Raw genomic sequence first — 17,765 nt, forward strand, 5'->3', positions numbered from 1 at the left:
ACGAGGCTCAGCTTGGAGCTCACGGCCCACCTTTGGGTACACGTAGTCACGCGCGTGGGTGCCCAGATAGAGCGAGTCCAAGTTCTACCGTCCCCAGGAGGGAGGGCTGCTTTGGGGGTTGGGTCAGCCCACCAAAACCGCCCACGGACAATGCAGCTGCACAGATTGGTGCGAAGGAGATGCTACAGCGGATTGGATTCAAGTTAGACAGTCAGAGGGACTTCCGTGTGGGAAAAAGGGCATAGATGGAGGGGAAGAATACACTGGAGACCAGGCTCAGTTTGGGAGGCCGGAATGGGCAGAGACAAGCAGAGGCTGAAACAGGAAACTCGTTTTATTTGTTAGTTTTTTAAAATTGATTTATTCCTGAGAGACACACAGAGAGAGGGGGCAGAGACATAGGCAGAGGGAGAAGCAGCCTCCCTGCAAGGAGCCCGATGTGGGACTCGATCCCAGGACCAGGATCACACCCTGAGCCACAGGCAGACGCTCAACCACTGAGCCACTCAGGCGTCCCAGGAAAATCGTTTTATTAGGTTCTGGACGTTAGTATTCGTTGTACATGCGAGGTCCGGTGTGCCTCTGGGTCCAGCCCAGTCATGGCGCGGAGACAGTTTTTGAGTGAACCCAGGAGATGGACTGAGGGGAAAAGAAACTTGGGGTGGCGGCCCCAATACACAGATGGGTAAGCTGAGGCTGGGGGGCGGGGGCAGGGACGTGCCTGACGTCACCCAGCAAGCTGGGCACTGCGCAAGCTTGTTTTCAAGCCAGGGTCCTGGAGACGGAGCGGGACTCTGGCCTCGCGCCGGCGGCGGCGCCCGTAGCTGTGGGGGTCCTGGGGCTCGCGGCCCGCCTTCCCCGAGAGCTCCTTGGTGGAGGCCGAGCGGAGCCAGTAGATCATCTCTGGCAGGCGGTGGGTCTGGCATGTGCCCAGGGAACAGAGGCGCCTGCGGTGCTGGGCGACCTGGTGCAGGGGCTGCCTGGGGGAGAGCATGGGAGAAGGCCGGGTTCACACAGAATCCTCTGGAGAAAGGAGTCTCGGTGGGGTGGGGGCAGCCGGTTACAGATCGCCATTCCACCGACGCGGGGAGCAGTGACCTGAAGAGGGCGCACGCTCCTCGCGATCTCCTTCCCGCCCTGTCCCCGCTGCCCCCCGCCTTTCTCACCTGCCCACGGAGTCCGGATCCCCCAGGATGGAGGAGGCGAGAAGCAACAGGAGGATGTGGGAAGTCATCGTGGGGTGGGGCCGCGCGCGGTCCTTGAAACCCATGGGCGCAGCGACCCCTCGGGGGTGCGGCCCCGCCCCTGTCCAAGTCCAGTAATCCCCTCGGTGCTCGCGTGGGGGCCAGTCCCCACTCCCCAGGTAGGGAAGACTGAGAGCAAGAGTCCAGGGGGCCACACCACGCCAGGAGAAAGCTCAGAATCCGGACTCCCACGTCCTAGGAGCCCTGACGGGTATGGTCACACAGCGGAGCTGTCTGTGACCCTGGGAAGCCTCGGGAGGGCGACCCCTTTAAGGCGGAGGGAAGAGGGGCGGGGCGGCCGACACCTGCTACTGGTGACACAGCTTAGAGCTTCCAGGAAAGGGGTGGGGGCAGGGAGGCACTGAACTCTGGGGACCTCAGCCTCAACCCATGGGGAACTGATGTCTCATAGGCCGGGGTCCTTCGTGGGTTGGGCAATGCAGGGCGGGTGCCAGCCACCAAGGGATGTGGGCAAAGGGAGTCTGGGCCCTAGCATAGCCTGCAACACTATCCCAGGAGAGGAGTAGGTGCAGCCAGGTGTGAAGTGCCCCCAGGCCCAGGGCTCCAGGTGTGGTGGTGAAGTCATGGTGGCTTGGGTGACCCTTAGGTGTCCTGTGTATAACAGCATCCTGGGAGATGGACTGGGGGCTCTGTGCACATGCCGGGGGGAGAGGATCAGGTGTAGATGCCACACCTGCAGCAGAGGCTGGAAAGGCAGTCCCCAGGGAGCTGTCAGTAGGGCCTGAGTCTATCTCTGGAAGGTAGGGGTGGCAGAGCCTTCCTGCTGCCCTAAGGTGGAACACCCCCCCAATCCTTGTCTCCCAAGTCCCAAGCGAGGCTGGAGAAGGAAACAGACACACACTCCCCCACAAAGAATTCTATCCCCTTTACACTCCATGACTCAGTTTCCCCAGCTGCAAAGGGCAGGGCAGCAGTCACTGCCAGTCAGCCCTGGCCTGGCCTTGGAGGGTCCTGGACAGGAAAAAACAGCCAGACAGTGGAACAATATGTGTGCCTGGGGGGGGCGGTGCGGGGGAGATGGCTTTCTGGGAAACCCAAGAGCCCAGCTCTGCTGGGAACCCACACCCCAACCCCCCTCCAGCCCAGCAGGGCAACCAAAAGGGAACAGGGCCTCAGGGGGCACATGAGGGAGGGGGATGGGAGGGCACGTGGACTGGAGAGAGAGATGGGGGAACACAGCCAGGAGGAGGGCCCTGGAAATCAGAGACTACAAGAGGCCAGAGACAGGGAGGAGACCTTAAGAAACAGATGTGGGGATGGGGACCTGACAGCTTCCAGCAGGTACTGTCCCAGAACTCCCCCTCCCCCATACCGCAACCCCCACCGCTCAGGCTGCCAGCTCCGGCTGCCAACTCCGCACCTGCAGATGGAATCCCAAACCCCCCTTCGCCCCCCAGGAAGCCAAGCCATCCCAGCTGAGGATTTATTGGCGTAAATGCAACCATATAAAAACATAAGTTATGAAAAACACAGTCACGATGTGCCCCGCCCCAGCCCAGGCCCCTAAAACCCCCTTCTGAGGGAGGGAAGGAGAGGAAGGGGGAGCCCCCAAACTGCCTAAGAACGCCGCAGCCCCTGGGCCCGTGCAGGGCCGGCCCGGGCGGGGTGGGAGAAGCCGGGCGCCGCCTCAGCGCATTCGGTAGTCCGTGGAGCAGGACAGCTCACACAGCTGGCCCTTGAAGTCCAGATCGATGGTGAAGTCCAGGTCACGCTGTGGGGAGAGGGCACGTGTGAAGGGGACCGGACACGGACCGGGCAGATATCTGGAACTGTCTGAGTCAGGCAGCAGCAGGGGGAGGGGGGCCAGCCCTCCCAGAGGCTCCCCAGAGACCCCACATCAGGCTGGAAGACTCCACACTGTTGCTCCCTCAGCATGTCCTCAACCCTGCCTCCCAGTGACAGCTCCTGGGACACCCTCAAACGCACCTGGAACCCAGCCAGACCTGCCCCCGCTCAGGGCAGAGCCCAGCTGCTCTGTCTCTTGCATAAAGACTGTTCCCCATCAAAAACATTCCCATCAGTAAAGCAGAGGGAAGTTGCTCCTTCCCTCTTTTCTGAGAAGCAAACCTCTCTTCCAGCACACTTCCTCCTCCTCGGCAGGATCCACTGGTCCCAACCCCACTGTCCGCACGTCCTCTGCTTCCAAGCTTCCTGGAAGCCGATCTTCCTTCCGGGCTCCCCACCCCCCAGTGCTCCCTGGAAAAGCTTGGGCCAAGGTCGCCAGTAACCCTGATGACTTCTGCCCTCAGGCCTCCTGGCGCAGCGCAGCACAGCGCAGCGCAGCGCCCCAGGCCCCCAGGTTTCCTCCCTGCTCCTCTAGGCCTCTCCTCCTGTTGCTTTACTCTGGGGTTTCCCACACTCTGTTACTATGGACACCGGGAGCCAGGGTCCAGGACTCTTTGTTGTCCTGTGCTGGATGCCAATAGCATCCCTCCTCCAGTTGTGTGAGAATCCAAAATGTCTCCAGATAGCAACAGATGTCCCGGGGCGGGGGGGGGCACTGGTGGCAGCAAAACTGCCCCTGGTGGGCAGTGGAGGACCTCTAGCCTCCCTTAGAAAAGGGGCATGGCTTTGGGGCACCCCCTCCACCACACCCGCAGTTTGGCACTCCTAGCCTGGGCCCCTGCCCTGGACTCCAGGTTCCAGACCCTCTGCCTCCCATTGACTCAGGGTCTCCCCAGGGGTGGCAGACTCAACTTGGCTGAGGGCTGCTGGGGCTCCAAAACAGGTCGAGAGAGGTGTCCCCACCTGAGCCCACCCCCTCACCCCCCAGCAGCGCCTCACATTATTCTTGGCATTGGGCCGCATGCCAATGGTGCCAAAAATTTCCTCGCCCGTCTTCACGGTCAGGTAGTCCTCCATGTAGAACACGGTCTGCTTCCAGTGCGTGTACGGGGACTCAGGGCCTGGGGATACAGTCAGATCAGCTCCCAGGCTTCCTGCCCACCCCCCATGACCTTTATGGAGCCTTGACTGGGGTCCGCTGTCCCTGAATCCTTTTACCCACCACAAGCCTCGAAGAGGGCCTGCTGTCTATGGTTTCCAAGTAGGGAAATGAAGACATGACATGCTCAGGGGAGCCAGCAGAGCCTGCAGCACAGCCTGGGTCCCCAGTGTCCCCCTGGCTCCCTCCACTGGTTCCTGGTCCTCCCCCATCCCCCAGGCCCTGCCCCATGCTCACTGGTGGAGAAGCCCGTCCTCTTGTGGCAGCGGGTGAACTCGATGTTGAAGTAGGCCACCAGGGCGTGCACGTAGTCATTCCGCTTCACTTGCAGGCAGAAGGGGGAGGTGAAGGTCAGGTCCTCCACCTTGACAGTATAGATGTCCACCTCCTGCGGGACAGGCCCCGTGAGCCCCACTCCCCAACACCCAGCCCAGCATTCAGCAGAAAAGCCTGGGGGGAGCCACGCTGCTGCCCCCATTCCCTTCTCTCCCACATCCTAAGCCCCAGGCTAGAGAGTGCTACTTTCCAGAGCCCCTGCTTCTGCTTGGGAGAACTGCCTGGTGCTCCTCTTCTCCAAGGCCTTCGCCCTGCCCGGGGCCACCCACACAGTGGCTCTTCTCGGGACTCCCCAACTTCCACCCTCCCCCCACCATAGCCCTAAACTCGACATACCAATCAACACAATAATTTTGAAACACTGTCAATTAGATCATGTCAAAGCCCTGCTCAACACCCTCCGAGGGCTCCCTGGCGCCCACCCTCCCAGCTGTTGTGTCCACACGCTCTAGACTTCCTCCTCCTCCACCAGGTTTGGGCCGCCCCTCACAGTCAGAGCAACCCTAGGATTCACCCCTCTGTCCAGCTCCCAGTGCGGTCCCAACCCAGCACATGCCGGACACCAAGGGGCTCATGAACTGGTCACAACAAAGGATTAACAGCAGCCCCCGTGTGTATAAACTCACTCTAGGCCTTGGGCTTCCTGCTCTTTGTGTGCTGGCAAAGGGTCCTAGCTGCCTGGCTCAGGGACACCCCTCTGGAGTGCTTCTCCCCCGGAGCAGGGCCAGCTAGTCCGGTCTTGGTCTTGCTCGCTGGGGGCCTGGAACCACCCGCCAGGCTTAGCTCGCCAGGCTTAGCTCGCAATGAAGCAGCTTCCCCAGGCCTCTAGCGCCACCTCTAGTCACAGGCTGGACTCCCAGATCTCAGGTAGGAACTGAGGGACCTGATGTCTTGCTGGGGTCAGGTGGTGGGCCTTCTTTGGTTCCAACCCTGGGGACCCCAGGCCACAATCACCGCCCCCCTCACCTTTATGAGGCAGGCGTTGGTGACCAGCTGCTTGGGGTCTACCACGTCCACCAGGGGCTCCTTGATGGCCACGTCTTTGATGCAGGACATGTCAAAGCCGTACACATTCTCCCACCCTGGGGTGTCAGGCAGGGAGGAGGGGTGAGCCCATTAGGGGTGCCCAGGCCAAACCTGCCTCCCCCCCACCTCAAGCTGCTATGCCCCCCTCCCCCCCAGCTCACAGTGAATCTTGTAGTCTTTGTACTGCCGGTCTTCGATGGCTGTCACATACAGCGTGGCTCGGTCCGGGAAGATGAGGCCATCAGGTGCCTGCCAAGGGGTCAGGTGAGGGTGTGAAGGGGGGGGCCTTGGAACCGTGCCCCCAGACCACAACAACTTGGGTCTCTATCCCCACCCTGGTCTGAGCCACCGGGCTTCCTACAATGGCCTCCTAGCTGGTTCCTGGCTTCTGCCCTCATGCCCACATCTATTCTCCACATGGCTGCCAGGCAGCATCCAGCAGCACCAAAGTCAGGGCTGTCCTTCATAGGTTCTAAAGGCTCTGCAGAACCCTCCCTGGCTCCTGAGAGGAAAACTAGTCTCATGGTGGAGAGGACAGGGAGGCACTCAGGCCCATCCACTCCTTCCCTTCTGTTTTCCCTGCTATTCCTCAACACACAGTAAAAACACTCCTGCCCCAAGACATTTGCACCAGTTCCTCTTTACCCCAGATCTTATGTAGCTCTTTCCCCTTGTTCAGGTCTGTGACCTCCCCCCACCAGGAGGCCTGCTTGGATCTGAGCACCTGGAACCATGGCCCTCTAGCCTCTCCCCATCTTTTGCCCTGCTACAATCTTCTTCCTAGCACCAACTACCTCATGACTCTGTCTCCTGGACACTGCTGCCTGTTACATCCCATTTTGGCTTTGGACCCTCCAACATCTGAGCGGTCAATCCCCTGTATCAAGTCCCCTGTGTGGGAAATACCTAGCACAGCTTTTGGTTTTCTGCCCAGATCCCAACTGGCAGGTGTCCTGCACACAGTCGGAGGAGGAGCCCTGCCTGTAGGAACCACTCCCGCCCCACTAGGGGCCTCACCAGCCACTTGTCTCGGGCATAGAGCACGGTGTTGAGCATTGACTCGTAGAAAAGGCAGTAGCCCATCCACTCGCTGATAATGATGTCCACCTTCTCCACCGGAAGCTCTACTTCCTCCACCTTGCCCTTGATGATGGTCACCACTGTAGGGGGCACAGAGAGGGACATGCAACCAGCTCTAAGGAGACACGTCCGCCTGCCTTCCCTGGGGGGCAGCCCATCTTCTCAAGGAAAGGCTAGGGGCTACATGTGGGCTTCTTCAAAGAACTCTGTCAGCTGAAGCCATACTCTGAACTCAGATTTTTTTTTTACTTTTTTGAAAGTAACTCTACACCCAACGTGGGCTCAAACTCATGACCCCAAGATCAAGAGTCACACACTCTATAGACTGAGCCAGCCAGGTCCCCCTCTCTTAACTGTTTTATTTTTTTATTTTTTAAATATTATATTTATTTATTCATGAGAGACACAGAGAGGCAGAGACACAGGCAGAGGGAGAAGCAGGCTCCATGCAGGGAGCCCGATGTGGGACTCGATCCCAGGACTCCAGGATCATGCCCTGGGCCAAAGGCAGGCACTAAACCACTGAGCCACCCAGGGATCCCCTGTTAACTCTGTTTTGAAGTGCATTCATCACTCTGGATAGTTTTAAGACAGAAGCAGAAATTTTGAGTGGATTAGGTATTAAATGATAATAAGACTTTGTCATTAACAGTACAGTCATGTTTTTGAAAGGCTCTATTACACACACACACACACACACACACACACAGCGGGATTTGCAGAAGGATGACATCACAGTTAGAATTTGCTTCAAATGGATGTATTTAAAGCCAAGTGATGCGTATCTGGGGGTTCATTATACTAATCTCTCATATATATATATATATATATATATATATATATATATATGCTAATCTCTTTAAAAAATCACTTCAGGGCGCCTGGGTGGCACAGTCCATTAAGCATCTCTTGGTTTTGGCTCATATCATGATCTGTGTCATGGCACTGGGCACCACTTGGGAGCTCTGACCTCAAGAGGGAGTTCACTTGAGATCTCTCTCCCTCTCCCTCTGCCCCTCCCCCTGCTTACGTTTTTCTCTCTAAACAAATAAGCAAATACATAAAATCTTTATAAATAATCACTTCACTTTCTAAATGCTAGGAGCCTCCACATCCGAAAAACCTACCATCTTCCCACATTCTCTGCCTCTGGAACCTGGCAGATGGGCACTTAAAAGCCACATGGCAACATTCACACAAAGAACATTTCTGACCCAAGCAGTCCTCCTTTAATAAACTGACCTCCCAGTTCCCCTAGCTGATACATGAAATGACATCACAGGCTCAAGGATGAGCATCTCAGGAGTGCCTAGAAAACCCGCCCCCCGAGCCTGATCAAAAATGTTGGGGTACATGCAGACAATGGTCATTGAAAAGGGTCTTTAAGAGCCTCTCACATCTCAAAATGTGTGAAACTACATGATGAGCAGGTGGAAAAAGTAAAGGGCAAAAGGCTTGCGTGAAATGCTATTTATGTAGAAGCCATGCATGTAAGCGTGATAACATTTACACGTGTATGTGCTCGTAGGTGCAGACTTCTCTGGAAGGCAATGTGGGTTAAACTTAGAAGGGCAGCTGGAAGATCTCTCACCATGGACCCTCGGGTGTCAACCACATGCCTCTACGAACTAAAGACTGCTTCTTGCCCTAGTGTTTGATGAGTAAGGCACTAAACTTGTGACTTCACCACTCAATTTCTAAAAGGGCAGAGCATGCCCGTCACTACTGGTTATAGGTTCTGGGAAGGTGGGATACGCAGGCTGCCAGCAGCTCAGGGCCCATGGTGGGAGAAACAGCTGAATCTGTGTTCAGTGACGACCCCCACCCCATTGCCAAGGGCCCCTGGGGAAGCGGGGCGGTCACCCACTCCATCCCACAAACCCATTCTCTTCCTGGGCTCACCATGGTCTAACTTGTTGGCTTTGACGATCTTCACCGCATAATCAGAGATACTGGAACACTCGATCTGGGGGCCCAGGAAGAAGGGAGGGTGAGACCCCCCCCACTCCCACCCTCAGCCCCCATTCCCCTCCGTCCAATCCCTGAGCCCTAAGGGGCCCCTCTCTGTCCCCTGGCCCTGGCCCACCCGCCTGCCCAGGACACTCACCCCAATGACCTTGCGGGCTCCAGCCTTGGCAGCAAACATACAGAGGATCCCTGTGCCCGAGCCCACATCCAACACCACCTTGTCTTTGAAGAGGTGCCGGTTGTGAAACATGGAGTTTCGGTAGGTGAGGGTGCGCACCTCATCTTTCAGCATCTCCTGGCAGGGAGAGCGGGCACAAGATACAAACATGCCATGAAGGGGCCTGCGCCCCCAGCTAGAAAATGGGGTGCCCTGGCCTCTGACACACTGGCACTTTGGAAAGCTAGAGCTCAGTCCTCCTGCTTCGTCTTCTTGGAACAAATCATTTTCCTTCCTCCGCGTACCTCAGTTATTCTGTTTGTAAAACCAGACCGGAGGGACTAACAGCTTGGCCTGATTCTACCACTGCCTCCCAAGCCGCAGTGATCCTTGGCTTTATCCAGAACTTAGCGCCACTAGACTGTACACTTAAGAGGTAAATTTTGTTACGTGGATTTTACCACAATTTGGAAAAGAAAAGGTCTCAGCAAGAGAAAAAAAAAAAGAGAGAAAAAGAGAAAGGAAAAGAAAAAAATTCTCAGAGTCCCATCTCGACCACGTTCTGGGACCTCAGTGCAAAAGGGTCGGGAAGCCAGCGCACCAAAGGCGGGGCGGTTAGGGGAACAGTCCCACCGCCAGTCACTAGAGGGCGGCAGAGACACGCAGGCCCTGACCTCCGCAGTCTCAGGCAGGCTGAGGGGTGCTCCCCCCTCCCCAGCCTCCCAGGAGCGCCAGGCTAAGCTCCGTCTCCAAGGCAACGGCTGGGAGAGGCGACCCCGGGGTGTGTGCCTCACACCCAGAGGGGCGGCCAAGCCCGCTGCCAGGGGAGGCAGTGCGCATGCGTGGGAAATTCAGCCCCAGCCTTCCCAAACATTAACCCCCTCAAGATCCAGCAGCTTTAGGAGCTGTTCACACTCACCTCGTGAATGCCGAAGTGAGCATAGGAATCAAAGTAGTAATCTTTGGACGTCATGTCCTCAGCATTGGGCTTCTCGCTGCTTTCTGCCTGGCCACAGGAGACCTGGGAGAGGGTGGACGGGAGCAGAGGTTAAATCTGGGGGCTCTCCAAGGCCTCTTAAACCTCCAGGTCCCTACTTCTCCCTGGAGAACAGATCCTCCCCCCAATCATACCATGGCAACCCTAAAGGCCCCACCTGCCGTCCTGCCTCCCCCACGAGCCCCAAAACCTTACAACCCCACTTTCCTCTTCCAGGACCCCCCCAGAGCACCATCCAAGGGAGCACCCCAATACCTCAGCCACGCCTACCATCTCTCCAGTCTTTCTGCCCCCGTCTCTAGCTCAGCCCACAGCTGGGGAGGGGAGGGGAAGGCAGAATTGGGGCAGACACGGGAAGGGCAGGTGGGGGGGCTGGAAATGGAGTTAAGGAAGTAGCCACGGTATTTGGGGAGGCCAGATGGGAGCCACAGACCTGGAGGGTGGTTTGTACTAACGGTTTGGGGGCACAGGGTAAACTGGTTTGAAGCGAGAGAAATCATGGTTAGCCTGCTAGAAAGGGCCTGATAATGTGGCAAGATATATGTATGTGGGGAAGGGTCTCACAAAAGGATATTTACTTCTTCAAGAGGCGGCTGGAGGCTCATCCCATTAGCCAAGGTGGCTACAAAATTCTAGGAGAGAGTAACAGGGAGAAAGGATTAGCTACTGGGAGTGGCTAGGGGAGGGCCAGGCCAGGGGACCCCAGCTCACAGGGGAGGGGGTGTTTCCTGCAATTTTCTTTTTCCTTGGTGGGGAGTGGTGGCAGAGGGAGTAAAGAGGCAGGGCTGTTTTCAAAAGGGGGTGGGAAAAGTGGGGGGAGAAGAGATGGGGTTCTGTCCCAGCTACGGCTGGAGAGATGGTGGCCCGCCCCCACGTTGCCCTCTCTGGCCAGGCACCTGACCATACACACCTCCCCCATCCAGGCCAGAGGAGCTGGCACCCGCCAGGCACACAGGCACTGCCAGCTGTCACTCCCCCTCATCATCTAATCCCCCCCAGATTAGGTGACACTTCCTGACACACACACACACACCCCCATCCCAGGGTGCCAAGAGTAGCTGGGGGGGGGGGGGGCCGCTGGCAGTGTGTACCCACTGGGCATCTACCACCTTTGCAAACAAGCCTCTTGTCTAAGAGGATTCCAGAAAGGAGGTGTGGCACACAGGCACCCCTACCAGAGTTGGCACCCTGACCCCTAGCTCCTGCCTTGGGCTCAGGAAGCCCCAAACAAAACCACCAGCTGGAGCCAATCTCCAAGCTTCGTTCCCTCTTCCCAGGAAGGTAGAGTCCCAGGGAGGAGGCCAAACTCTGGCCCCTCAAACCCATTGACACCCATCCCAGGGCCCAAAGCCCCTGGGGTGTGGGGCCAAATCCTGAGGCAACCTCTAAAAGAGATATTTCCTCCACCCATACAGACTCTGGTCCAGGAGAGAGCCAAGGGGGATGGAAGTCATTGGAGTGACCCCTGGGGGCCGCTGGCCCCCAATGCTACAAGGTAAGAGGAGGGATCATGCAGGCCCCATCAGATGACATCTCTTCCGGATATGACCACTCTCCAGGCCCCTCAGAAGCACGAAGTCACACACAAGACCCACTCAGCTCCAAGCCCCGCCCCCATTCTCCCAAGTCAGTGAGGACACCTACAAAGAAGGGTGACGGGTAAGGGGATTTCCCACTGGGACCCATTTCTCAATACCACTAACACCACAGCCGAGCAAGTCCCAAGGGAGCTTGAAACAGCACCGGAACCAAGCCCACATGGCTGCACAAGAATCAAACTTCTCAGGACACCATTTCAAGCCTCCAGGCTCAGGACCCTCAAACAGGGCTTCAGAAAGGGGGAGGTCATCTCCCACCTTCGCGTATCTAGGCGCCGAGGAGAGAAAAGTCTCCAGTAGGAGGTAGCTTATATTCCCCCACAAGCTCTTCCCAGCAGAGACTCTCCCTCCCCTAGCCCGGGAGGGCTCCAAAGGGGAGGTGGGCTTTGGGACACGCCCCATGAAAAAGATGTCCCTCCCACACACCCAGAAATGGCCACAAGGGGGTGCACGACGCCTTATCGGGAAGAATCTCCTTCAACCAGAGGCCCCCCCACCACCCGGAGGGAGGTCACAGGGGCATGCCCCATCCCCCCAGCTCCCAGAGCCCCGGGAAGGGGGGAATCCAGGGACAGGAAACCGGGGGCCCGGAGGGAACCAATCCTTCCTCTTCCTCCAATCCCAACCCCTGAGTCCACGAAACCTGGACCGAAGCCTAAGGAGATGCCGCGGTATCGGGAACGGGGTTGTGGAGGGCCGAGCTACACTGCCCCTCCCGAGAGACTCTACTTCTCGGAGGGACAGAAGTGAGCCCACGCCGAGGGGTACGTCGCGATCCCGGGGGAAAGGGCAGGGGGCCTCCGAGGGAGGGTCGGAGCCTCCTTTCCGCCCCCCCCCGGGGCGCCCCTCCCCCGGCCGGGGGCGGGGCCTTTGTCCCGCACGTGGAGCCCGCCGGGCCACCGGGCACGGCACACCCCCTCCCCACCCACCGTGCCGCGGCCACGTGGGGGCCAGGCCGGAAGCGCCCCCAGCCCTCCTCCACGTGGGAGGGGGCACGACACCCTCGGCTCGACAGAGTGCCGCAGACCCCCGAAAGCTAGGAAACCCGAACCTCTGACTGTATCCCGCGATCCGCAGCATGCGGCGTCCCCACCGTACGGCTGAGAACCTTCAGCCCCAATCCGCCCATTCGGGGCCCCTTCCCCACGACGGAGGCACAAAACATCGACCCCCAAACCGCCCCCCACCCCCGGCAGCGCTCCAGGCGCTCACCTCCATGATGCAGTTCGCGGCCTCGGCTGCCGCCATCTTCACCCGCACCTACTCCTCCTCCTGCCGCCGAGACCCCCCCCTTTCTCCGCACTCCCCCGGGACCGCCTTATACCGGAGGGTCCACGACCCGCCCACCACGACCCCGCCAGGAGATTTCATTGGCAACGGAGGCGGCCCGTCTGAGGATGTCGCTTGCTAATTGGGCAAAGAGAGACGCCCATCAAAGCTGAGGGGCCCGCCCAGTCTGGTGTGCGGAGCCCCGCCCCCTTAAGTCGCCGGGGATGGGAAAGACTGCCCGTCTATCGCAAGAACCGTGACTGCTGATTGGGCAAAGTCTACCAGAAGCTCCCGCCCCTGTCCCCCCAGCACCGCCTCAAAGCTTCCCGGCGGGCCCCGCGTTAAGCGGACATCTTGAAAGGGAGCTGTCCATCATCAAAACAACCCGCCTCTTAATAGATGCTATTGGTTTATCCTGAGCGTGACGTCATGAAGCCTTTGCACCGCCCCCGTCAAGCTGCTGGTCTCAAGGAGAACGCGGCGATTGGCCCATGAGAAGGGGAGGAGAGACGGGCCTTTAGGCTCCAGCGATTGGCTCAATGAACAGTCACTCCTCAGCCACTCGGTGGATTCTCCCAGTCGCAGGGGAGGGGGGGGAAGTTCAGGAGGAAGGAGGGAGCTTGTGGTCATTTACCTGAGGGACAGACTGGAGACCTGAGAGGTCCAGAGAAAAGGAGGGCTTGTCTGGTGTGCGGTGCAAGTCAGCAAGAGGACTCAGGCCTCGAGACATATAAGCACCTAGCCCTCTACCTAACTTCCGAGTTTTTTAAATCCAACAACCCCACTCAAGCCACTTGGCCTTTGCCGAGTCCCTCCCCCTGCTAAAAACACGCACCTCCCTTTGTCTGCCGACTCCTATATATCAGCCGGGGCACACCTTCGATGCCACCTCCTCCAGGAAGCGTTCCTCCTCTTACAGGGACCCATGATAAATTGAAAACATCATAAACTGAAAATGCATTCAAATTTAATCCACCTAGGGCGCCTGGGTGGCTCAGTGGTTGATCGGCTGCCTTTGGCTCAGCCATACCGGGTACCTGGGATCAAGTCCTACATGGGCGGGGCTCCCGGGGGGCTCCTCGCAGGGAGCTGCTTCTCCCTCTGCCTATGTCTCTGCCTCTCTCTCTGTGTCTCTCATGAATAAATAAATAAAATCTTTTTAAAAAAAATCAGTGAAAGAATGCACAAAAGAGAACGTACTGTGTAATTGTATTCATATAAAGTTTTCTTTGTTTATTTGGGGGGGGAACAGAATCTTAACCAGGTTCCACGCCCAAAGTGGAGCACAACATGGGGCTCAATTCCACGACCCCAGAGATCATGACCTGAGTGGAAGTCAAGTTTAGATGCTTAACTGGCTGAGCCTACCCAGGTGCCCCCATATGACTTTACAGGACTATGATGAATAAAGTGGCTATCCCATGTACAAGTCTTTCTGTGGATGTATATTTTTGTCGTGGGTAAATCTAGAAGCAGATAACTGGGTTGTATGCTAGGCATACCTTTAACTTTATAAGAAACTGCCAAAAAGTTTTCCAATGTGTTCTACCATTTTGCATCCCCATCAGCAATGGATGAAGAGCCTCATGCTCCACATCCTCACCAGCACTTGTTACAAGGAATCTTTTTTTTTTTTTTTTTTTTTTTAGGAATCTTTAATTTTAACCATCCTGGTGGGTATGAAGAAGTTTCTCCTTGTGGCTGTTGTTTGCATCATCCTGACCACTAATGTTGAGCACTTTTGCCTAGTTTTACAATAGGTGTTCTTTTTGTATTCATGATTGTAAACTTTTTTTTTTTTAAAGATTTTATTTATTTATTCATGAGAGACACAGAGAGAGAGAGAAAGGGGCAAAGACCTGTGTCTTTGCAGAGGGAGAAGCAGGCTCCACCCAGGGATCCCAACTAGGGACTCGATCGCTTGTCTCCAGGAGTCACGCCCTGGGCTGAAGGCGGCGCTAAACCGCTGAGCCACCGGGCTGACCGGATTTTATTTATTTATCTGACAGAGACAGCAAGAGAGCACAAGCAGGGGGAGTGGCAGAAGAAGGAGAAGCAGGCTCCCTGCTGAGCCAGGAGTCCATTGCAGGGCTCTGACCTGGGCTGAAGGCAGATGCTTTACTGCCTGAGCCACTCAGGCATCCCAAGTTTTTTTTTTTTAAGTCATCCCTGCACCCAACATGGGGTTCGAACTCACAATACCAAGATCAAGAGTTTCATGTTCTTCCAACTGAGCCAGCTAGATGCCCAGAGATTTTAAGTTTTTTTTTTTTTTTTTAATTTTTTTTTTTTTTTATTTATTTATGATAGTCACAGAGAGAGAGAGAGAGAGGCAGAGACACAGGCAGAGGGAGAAGCAGGCTCCATGCACCGGGAGCCTGATGTGGGATTCGATCCCGGGTCTCCAGGATCGCGCCCTGGGCCAAAGGCAGGCGCCAAACCGCTGCGCCACCCAGGGATCCCGAGATTTTAAGTTTTGATGAAGTCCAACTGATCAAATCAGTGCATGTCTTGACCTCTACATAGAGGCTGTGTGGATCCTACAGCTCCTTTCCAAATGTTTCAGCAAGATTTTTTTTTTTTTAAAGATTTTACTTACTTATTCATGAGAGACAGAGAGGCAGAGATACAGGCAGAGGGAGAAGCAGGATCCCTGAGGGGTATCCCATTCAAGACTCGATCCCAGGACCCCAGGATCACCATCTGAGCCAAAGGCACATGCTCAACCACTGAGCCACCCAGGTCCTCCCAGCAAGATTTTTTAACCCTTTTCCCCCTCACTTCCACGTATTTGGCCCAATCAATTACTTTTTGCTCTGTGTTGCTACTAGGAACAAAATTGTAACAAACTATAACACTAGGACATAACCTAATGTCATTAAAAAGGAGGTGGCAGGGTGCCTGGGTGGCTCAGTTGGTTAAACAGCTGCCTTTGGCTCCAGTCATTGTCCCAGGGTCCTGGGATCCAGCCCCATATTGGGCTCCCTACTTAGTAGGGAGGAGCCTGCTTCTTGCTCTCCCTGTCACTCCCCCTGCTTGTGCTCTCTCTCAAAAATAAACAAACAAATATATATATCTTAAAAAAAAAAAAAAAGAAAGAAAGAAAGAAAAGAAGAAAAGGAGGTGGCACTGGGCAGAAGGATATACAGGTACAGAGTCCAGGAAAGAGGTCTGAGCTGAAGTCAGAGATGAGGGAGTTGTCAGTGTCTAATTTATGTATTTCGAAGATGGCAGCCACTCCACACTGGACTGTGGTGACTTTGGGGAAAGTTTTCAATTAGCAATAATCATGCTTTGGGTAAACCTCATTGGCTGCAATACTGCCACTGCGCAAAGCTTGGACTGTGGCAAGTCTGAATAAGATGTATTCCAAGTGGTGAAGATTTCATGCTTAAAAAAATCTGCAATTATTTCATTAATATTTTTATATTGATTACATGTTGAAAAGATTGTATTTGGGATACAAAGCAGGGCAGATAAAAACTGTTAAAATTAATTTACAGGTTTCTTTTTTTAAAGTTATTTATTTTAGAGAGAGCGAGCAGAGCAGGAGAGGCAGACGGAGAGAATCTCAAGCAGGCTCCCCACTGAACACAGAGCCCCACTCAGGACCCTGAGCTGAAACCAAGAATCAGACACTTAACTGACTGCAATTCCCAGGCACCCCTACCAGTTACTTTTTACTTTCCTTTAATGGTGCTAGCAAAGTAACAATGCACTCTAAATGACATATGTGGCTCATATTTTATTTCTATTGGTCAGCACTGCTTTAGGTCATAGATGGGAGTGGACAAAATCACTATGGGGTTGGTGTGATTACAAGAAGGCACGCAGATCTAGGAGGTTCTTGACTTGGGTCAGGCTGAAAATTCAGGCTTCCTGAAGGGGACAGGAGAAATTTACACCTCTCCCTCAACCACAACTCAGTTCTTCCTTCAGTTAAGAATGTGGGCAACACATCAAAGTATCAAAGTAGAATTAGTTCCTGTGGCCTGGTCCGCAACATAACTTACAGTGCTTGGATGTCACATGAAATTGTTGCAGATACTCATGTGGTGAGCAGAATTCTAAGATGGCCTTCAGGACTTCTGCCCCTGGCATGATATACCAAGGTGTAGGCTGACTCACATGACAAAAGGGATGGATGTCACTCCTTTGGCAAGGCTACCTTATATGGTGAGGGTAAGAGATTTTACAGATGTAATTAAGGCCCCAAATCAGATCACCTTAATTAAAACGAAGATTATCCTGGAGAGGCCCGACTTAACCAGATAGAAGCCCTTTATTTATTTATTTATTTTTAAAGATTTATTTATTCATGAGAGAGACACAGAGAGACACACAGAGAGAGACAAGAGAGAGAGAGAGAGAGGCAGAGACACAGGCAGAGGGAGAAGCAGGCTCCATGCAGGGAGCCTGATGTGGGACTCGATCCCAGGACTCCAGGATCACTCCCTGGGCCGAAGGCAGGTGCTAAACTGCTGAGCCACCCAGGGATCCCCGAAGCCCTTTATTTATTTACTGATTTATTATTTTATTATTTTTTAAGTAAACTCCACTCCCAACATGGAGCTTGAACTCACAACCAGTTCCGAGATCGAGTCACATGTTCTACTGACTGAGCCAGCCAGGAGCCCCACATGGAAGCCCTTTGAGAGGGGCCTTTGTGGGGCACCTGAGTGGCTCAGTCGGTTAAACATCAGCCTTCTGCTCAGTCATGATCCCGAGGTCCTGGAATCGAGCCCCGCATCAGGCTCAAAGGGTTGCCTGTTTCACCCTCTCCCTTTGCAGCTCCCCCTGCTTGTGCTCTTTCTACTAAATAAATAAAATCTTCAAAGAAAAACAATGGAATCATCCCTAAAAGTACAAATATGCCAAGAAATGTGGCACTAAGTAGTTTGAGGAAAGGATGCTTATTTGCAGTATGAGAGCTAAAGTAAGAAGGCAGAGTGTCAAAAACAAAAAAAAAAAAGGCAGAGTATCATCTTCCTCAATCTTAGCTGAAAAGGTACACGTTGGGTGAGTGAAATCTTTTCTGCTCTGAGCATCTGCATGCCTACCAACAACCACAAAATAATGGTCAGTGTTAACATGGGGACTGGGAAAAAATCTCAGCGAGTAGGCA

General features: G+C 54.9%; 2 protein-coding genes and 1 pseudogene across 5 annotated transcripts; all 3 read right to left on the bottom strand.

The window, feature by feature from the left end:
- Nucleotides 1-727: 727 nt before the first annotated feature.
- Nucleotides 728-2,561, bottom strand: ADM5 (adrenomedullin 5 (putative)). Its single transcript, XM_077892786.1, has 2 exons — nucleotides 1,167-2,561; nucleotides 728-980 (listed from the first exon to the last, which is right to left on the bottom strand). Exons 1-2 carry the CDS (start codon nucleotides 1,268-1,270, stop codon nucleotides 728-730), a joined length of 357 nt encoding a protein of 118 aa, XP_077748912.1. The 5' UTR covers nucleotides 1,271-2,561.
- Nucleotides 2,562-2,674: 113 nt separating this feature from the next.
- On the bottom strand, nucleotides 2,675-12,734 carry PRMT1 (protein arginine methyltransferase 1). 4 transcript variants are annotated; one of them, XM_077845038.1, is made up of 11 exons: nucleotides 12,584-12,683; nucleotides 10,352-10,405; nucleotides 9,696-9,797; nucleotides 8,759-8,914; nucleotides 8,554-8,617; nucleotides 6,589-6,731; nucleotides 5,733-5,820; nucleotides 5,512-5,627; nucleotides 4,447-4,597; nucleotides 4,050-4,171; nucleotides 2,675-2,976 (listed from the first exon to the last, which is right to left on the bottom strand). In XM_077845038.1, exons 1-11 carry the CDS (start codon nucleotides 12,617-12,619, stop codon nucleotides 2,893-2,895), a joined length of 1,116 nt encoding a protein of 371 aa, XP_077701164.1. In that variant the 5' UTR covers nucleotides 12,620-12,683; the 3' UTR covers nucleotides 2,675-2,892. The 4 variants fall into 4 exon arrangements, with proteins under 4 accessions (XP_077701164.1, XP_077701166.1, XP_077701186.1 ...); XM_077845040.1 differs by lacking the exon at nucleotides 10,352-10,405 and having other exon boundaries at nucleotides 12,584-12,734; XM_077845060.1 differs by lacking the exons at nucleotides 10,352-10,405; nucleotides 12,584-12,683 and adding an exon at nucleotides 10,044-10,144.
- Nucleotides 12,735-15,846: 3,112 nt separating this feature from the next.
- On the bottom strand, nucleotides 15,847-15,978 carry LOC144289610 (U4 spliceosomal RNA; annotated as a pseudogene).
- Between the last annotated feature and the right edge of the window lie 1,787 nt (nucleotides 15,979-17,765).

Source organism: Canis aureus, chromosome 1, assembly GCF_053574225.1.
Source record: "Canis aureus isolate CA01 chromosome 1, VMU_Caureus_v.1.0, whole genome shotgun sequence".
Classification (NCBI taxonomy): Eukaryota; Metazoa; Chordata; class Mammalia; order Carnivora; family Canidae; genus Canis; species Canis aureus.

Bases quoted from the DNA above. Each gene is read 5' to 3' on its own strand.
- PRMT1 (XM_077845038.1), bottom strand. From the start codon at position 12,619: ATGGCGGCAGCCGAGGCCGCGAACTGCATCATGGAG. The intron at 5,821-6,588 runs GTGAGGCCCCTA...ACCCCTTGGCAG, and splicing joins ATGCCCGAGACAAGTGGCTG to GCACCTGATGGCCTCATCTT. The intron at 4,598-5,511 runs GTGAGGGGGGCG...CCTGTCCCGCAG, and splicing joins CCAACGCCTGCCTCATAAAG to GAGGTGGACATCTATACTGT.
- ADM5 (XM_077892786.1), bottom strand. From the start codon at position 1,270: ATGGGTTTCAAGGACCGCGCGCGGCCCCACCCCACGATGACTTCCCAC. The intron at 981-1,166 runs GTGAGAAAGGCG...GCTCTCCCCCAG, and splicing joins GATCCGGACTCCGTGGGCAG to GCAGCCCCTGCACCAGGTCG.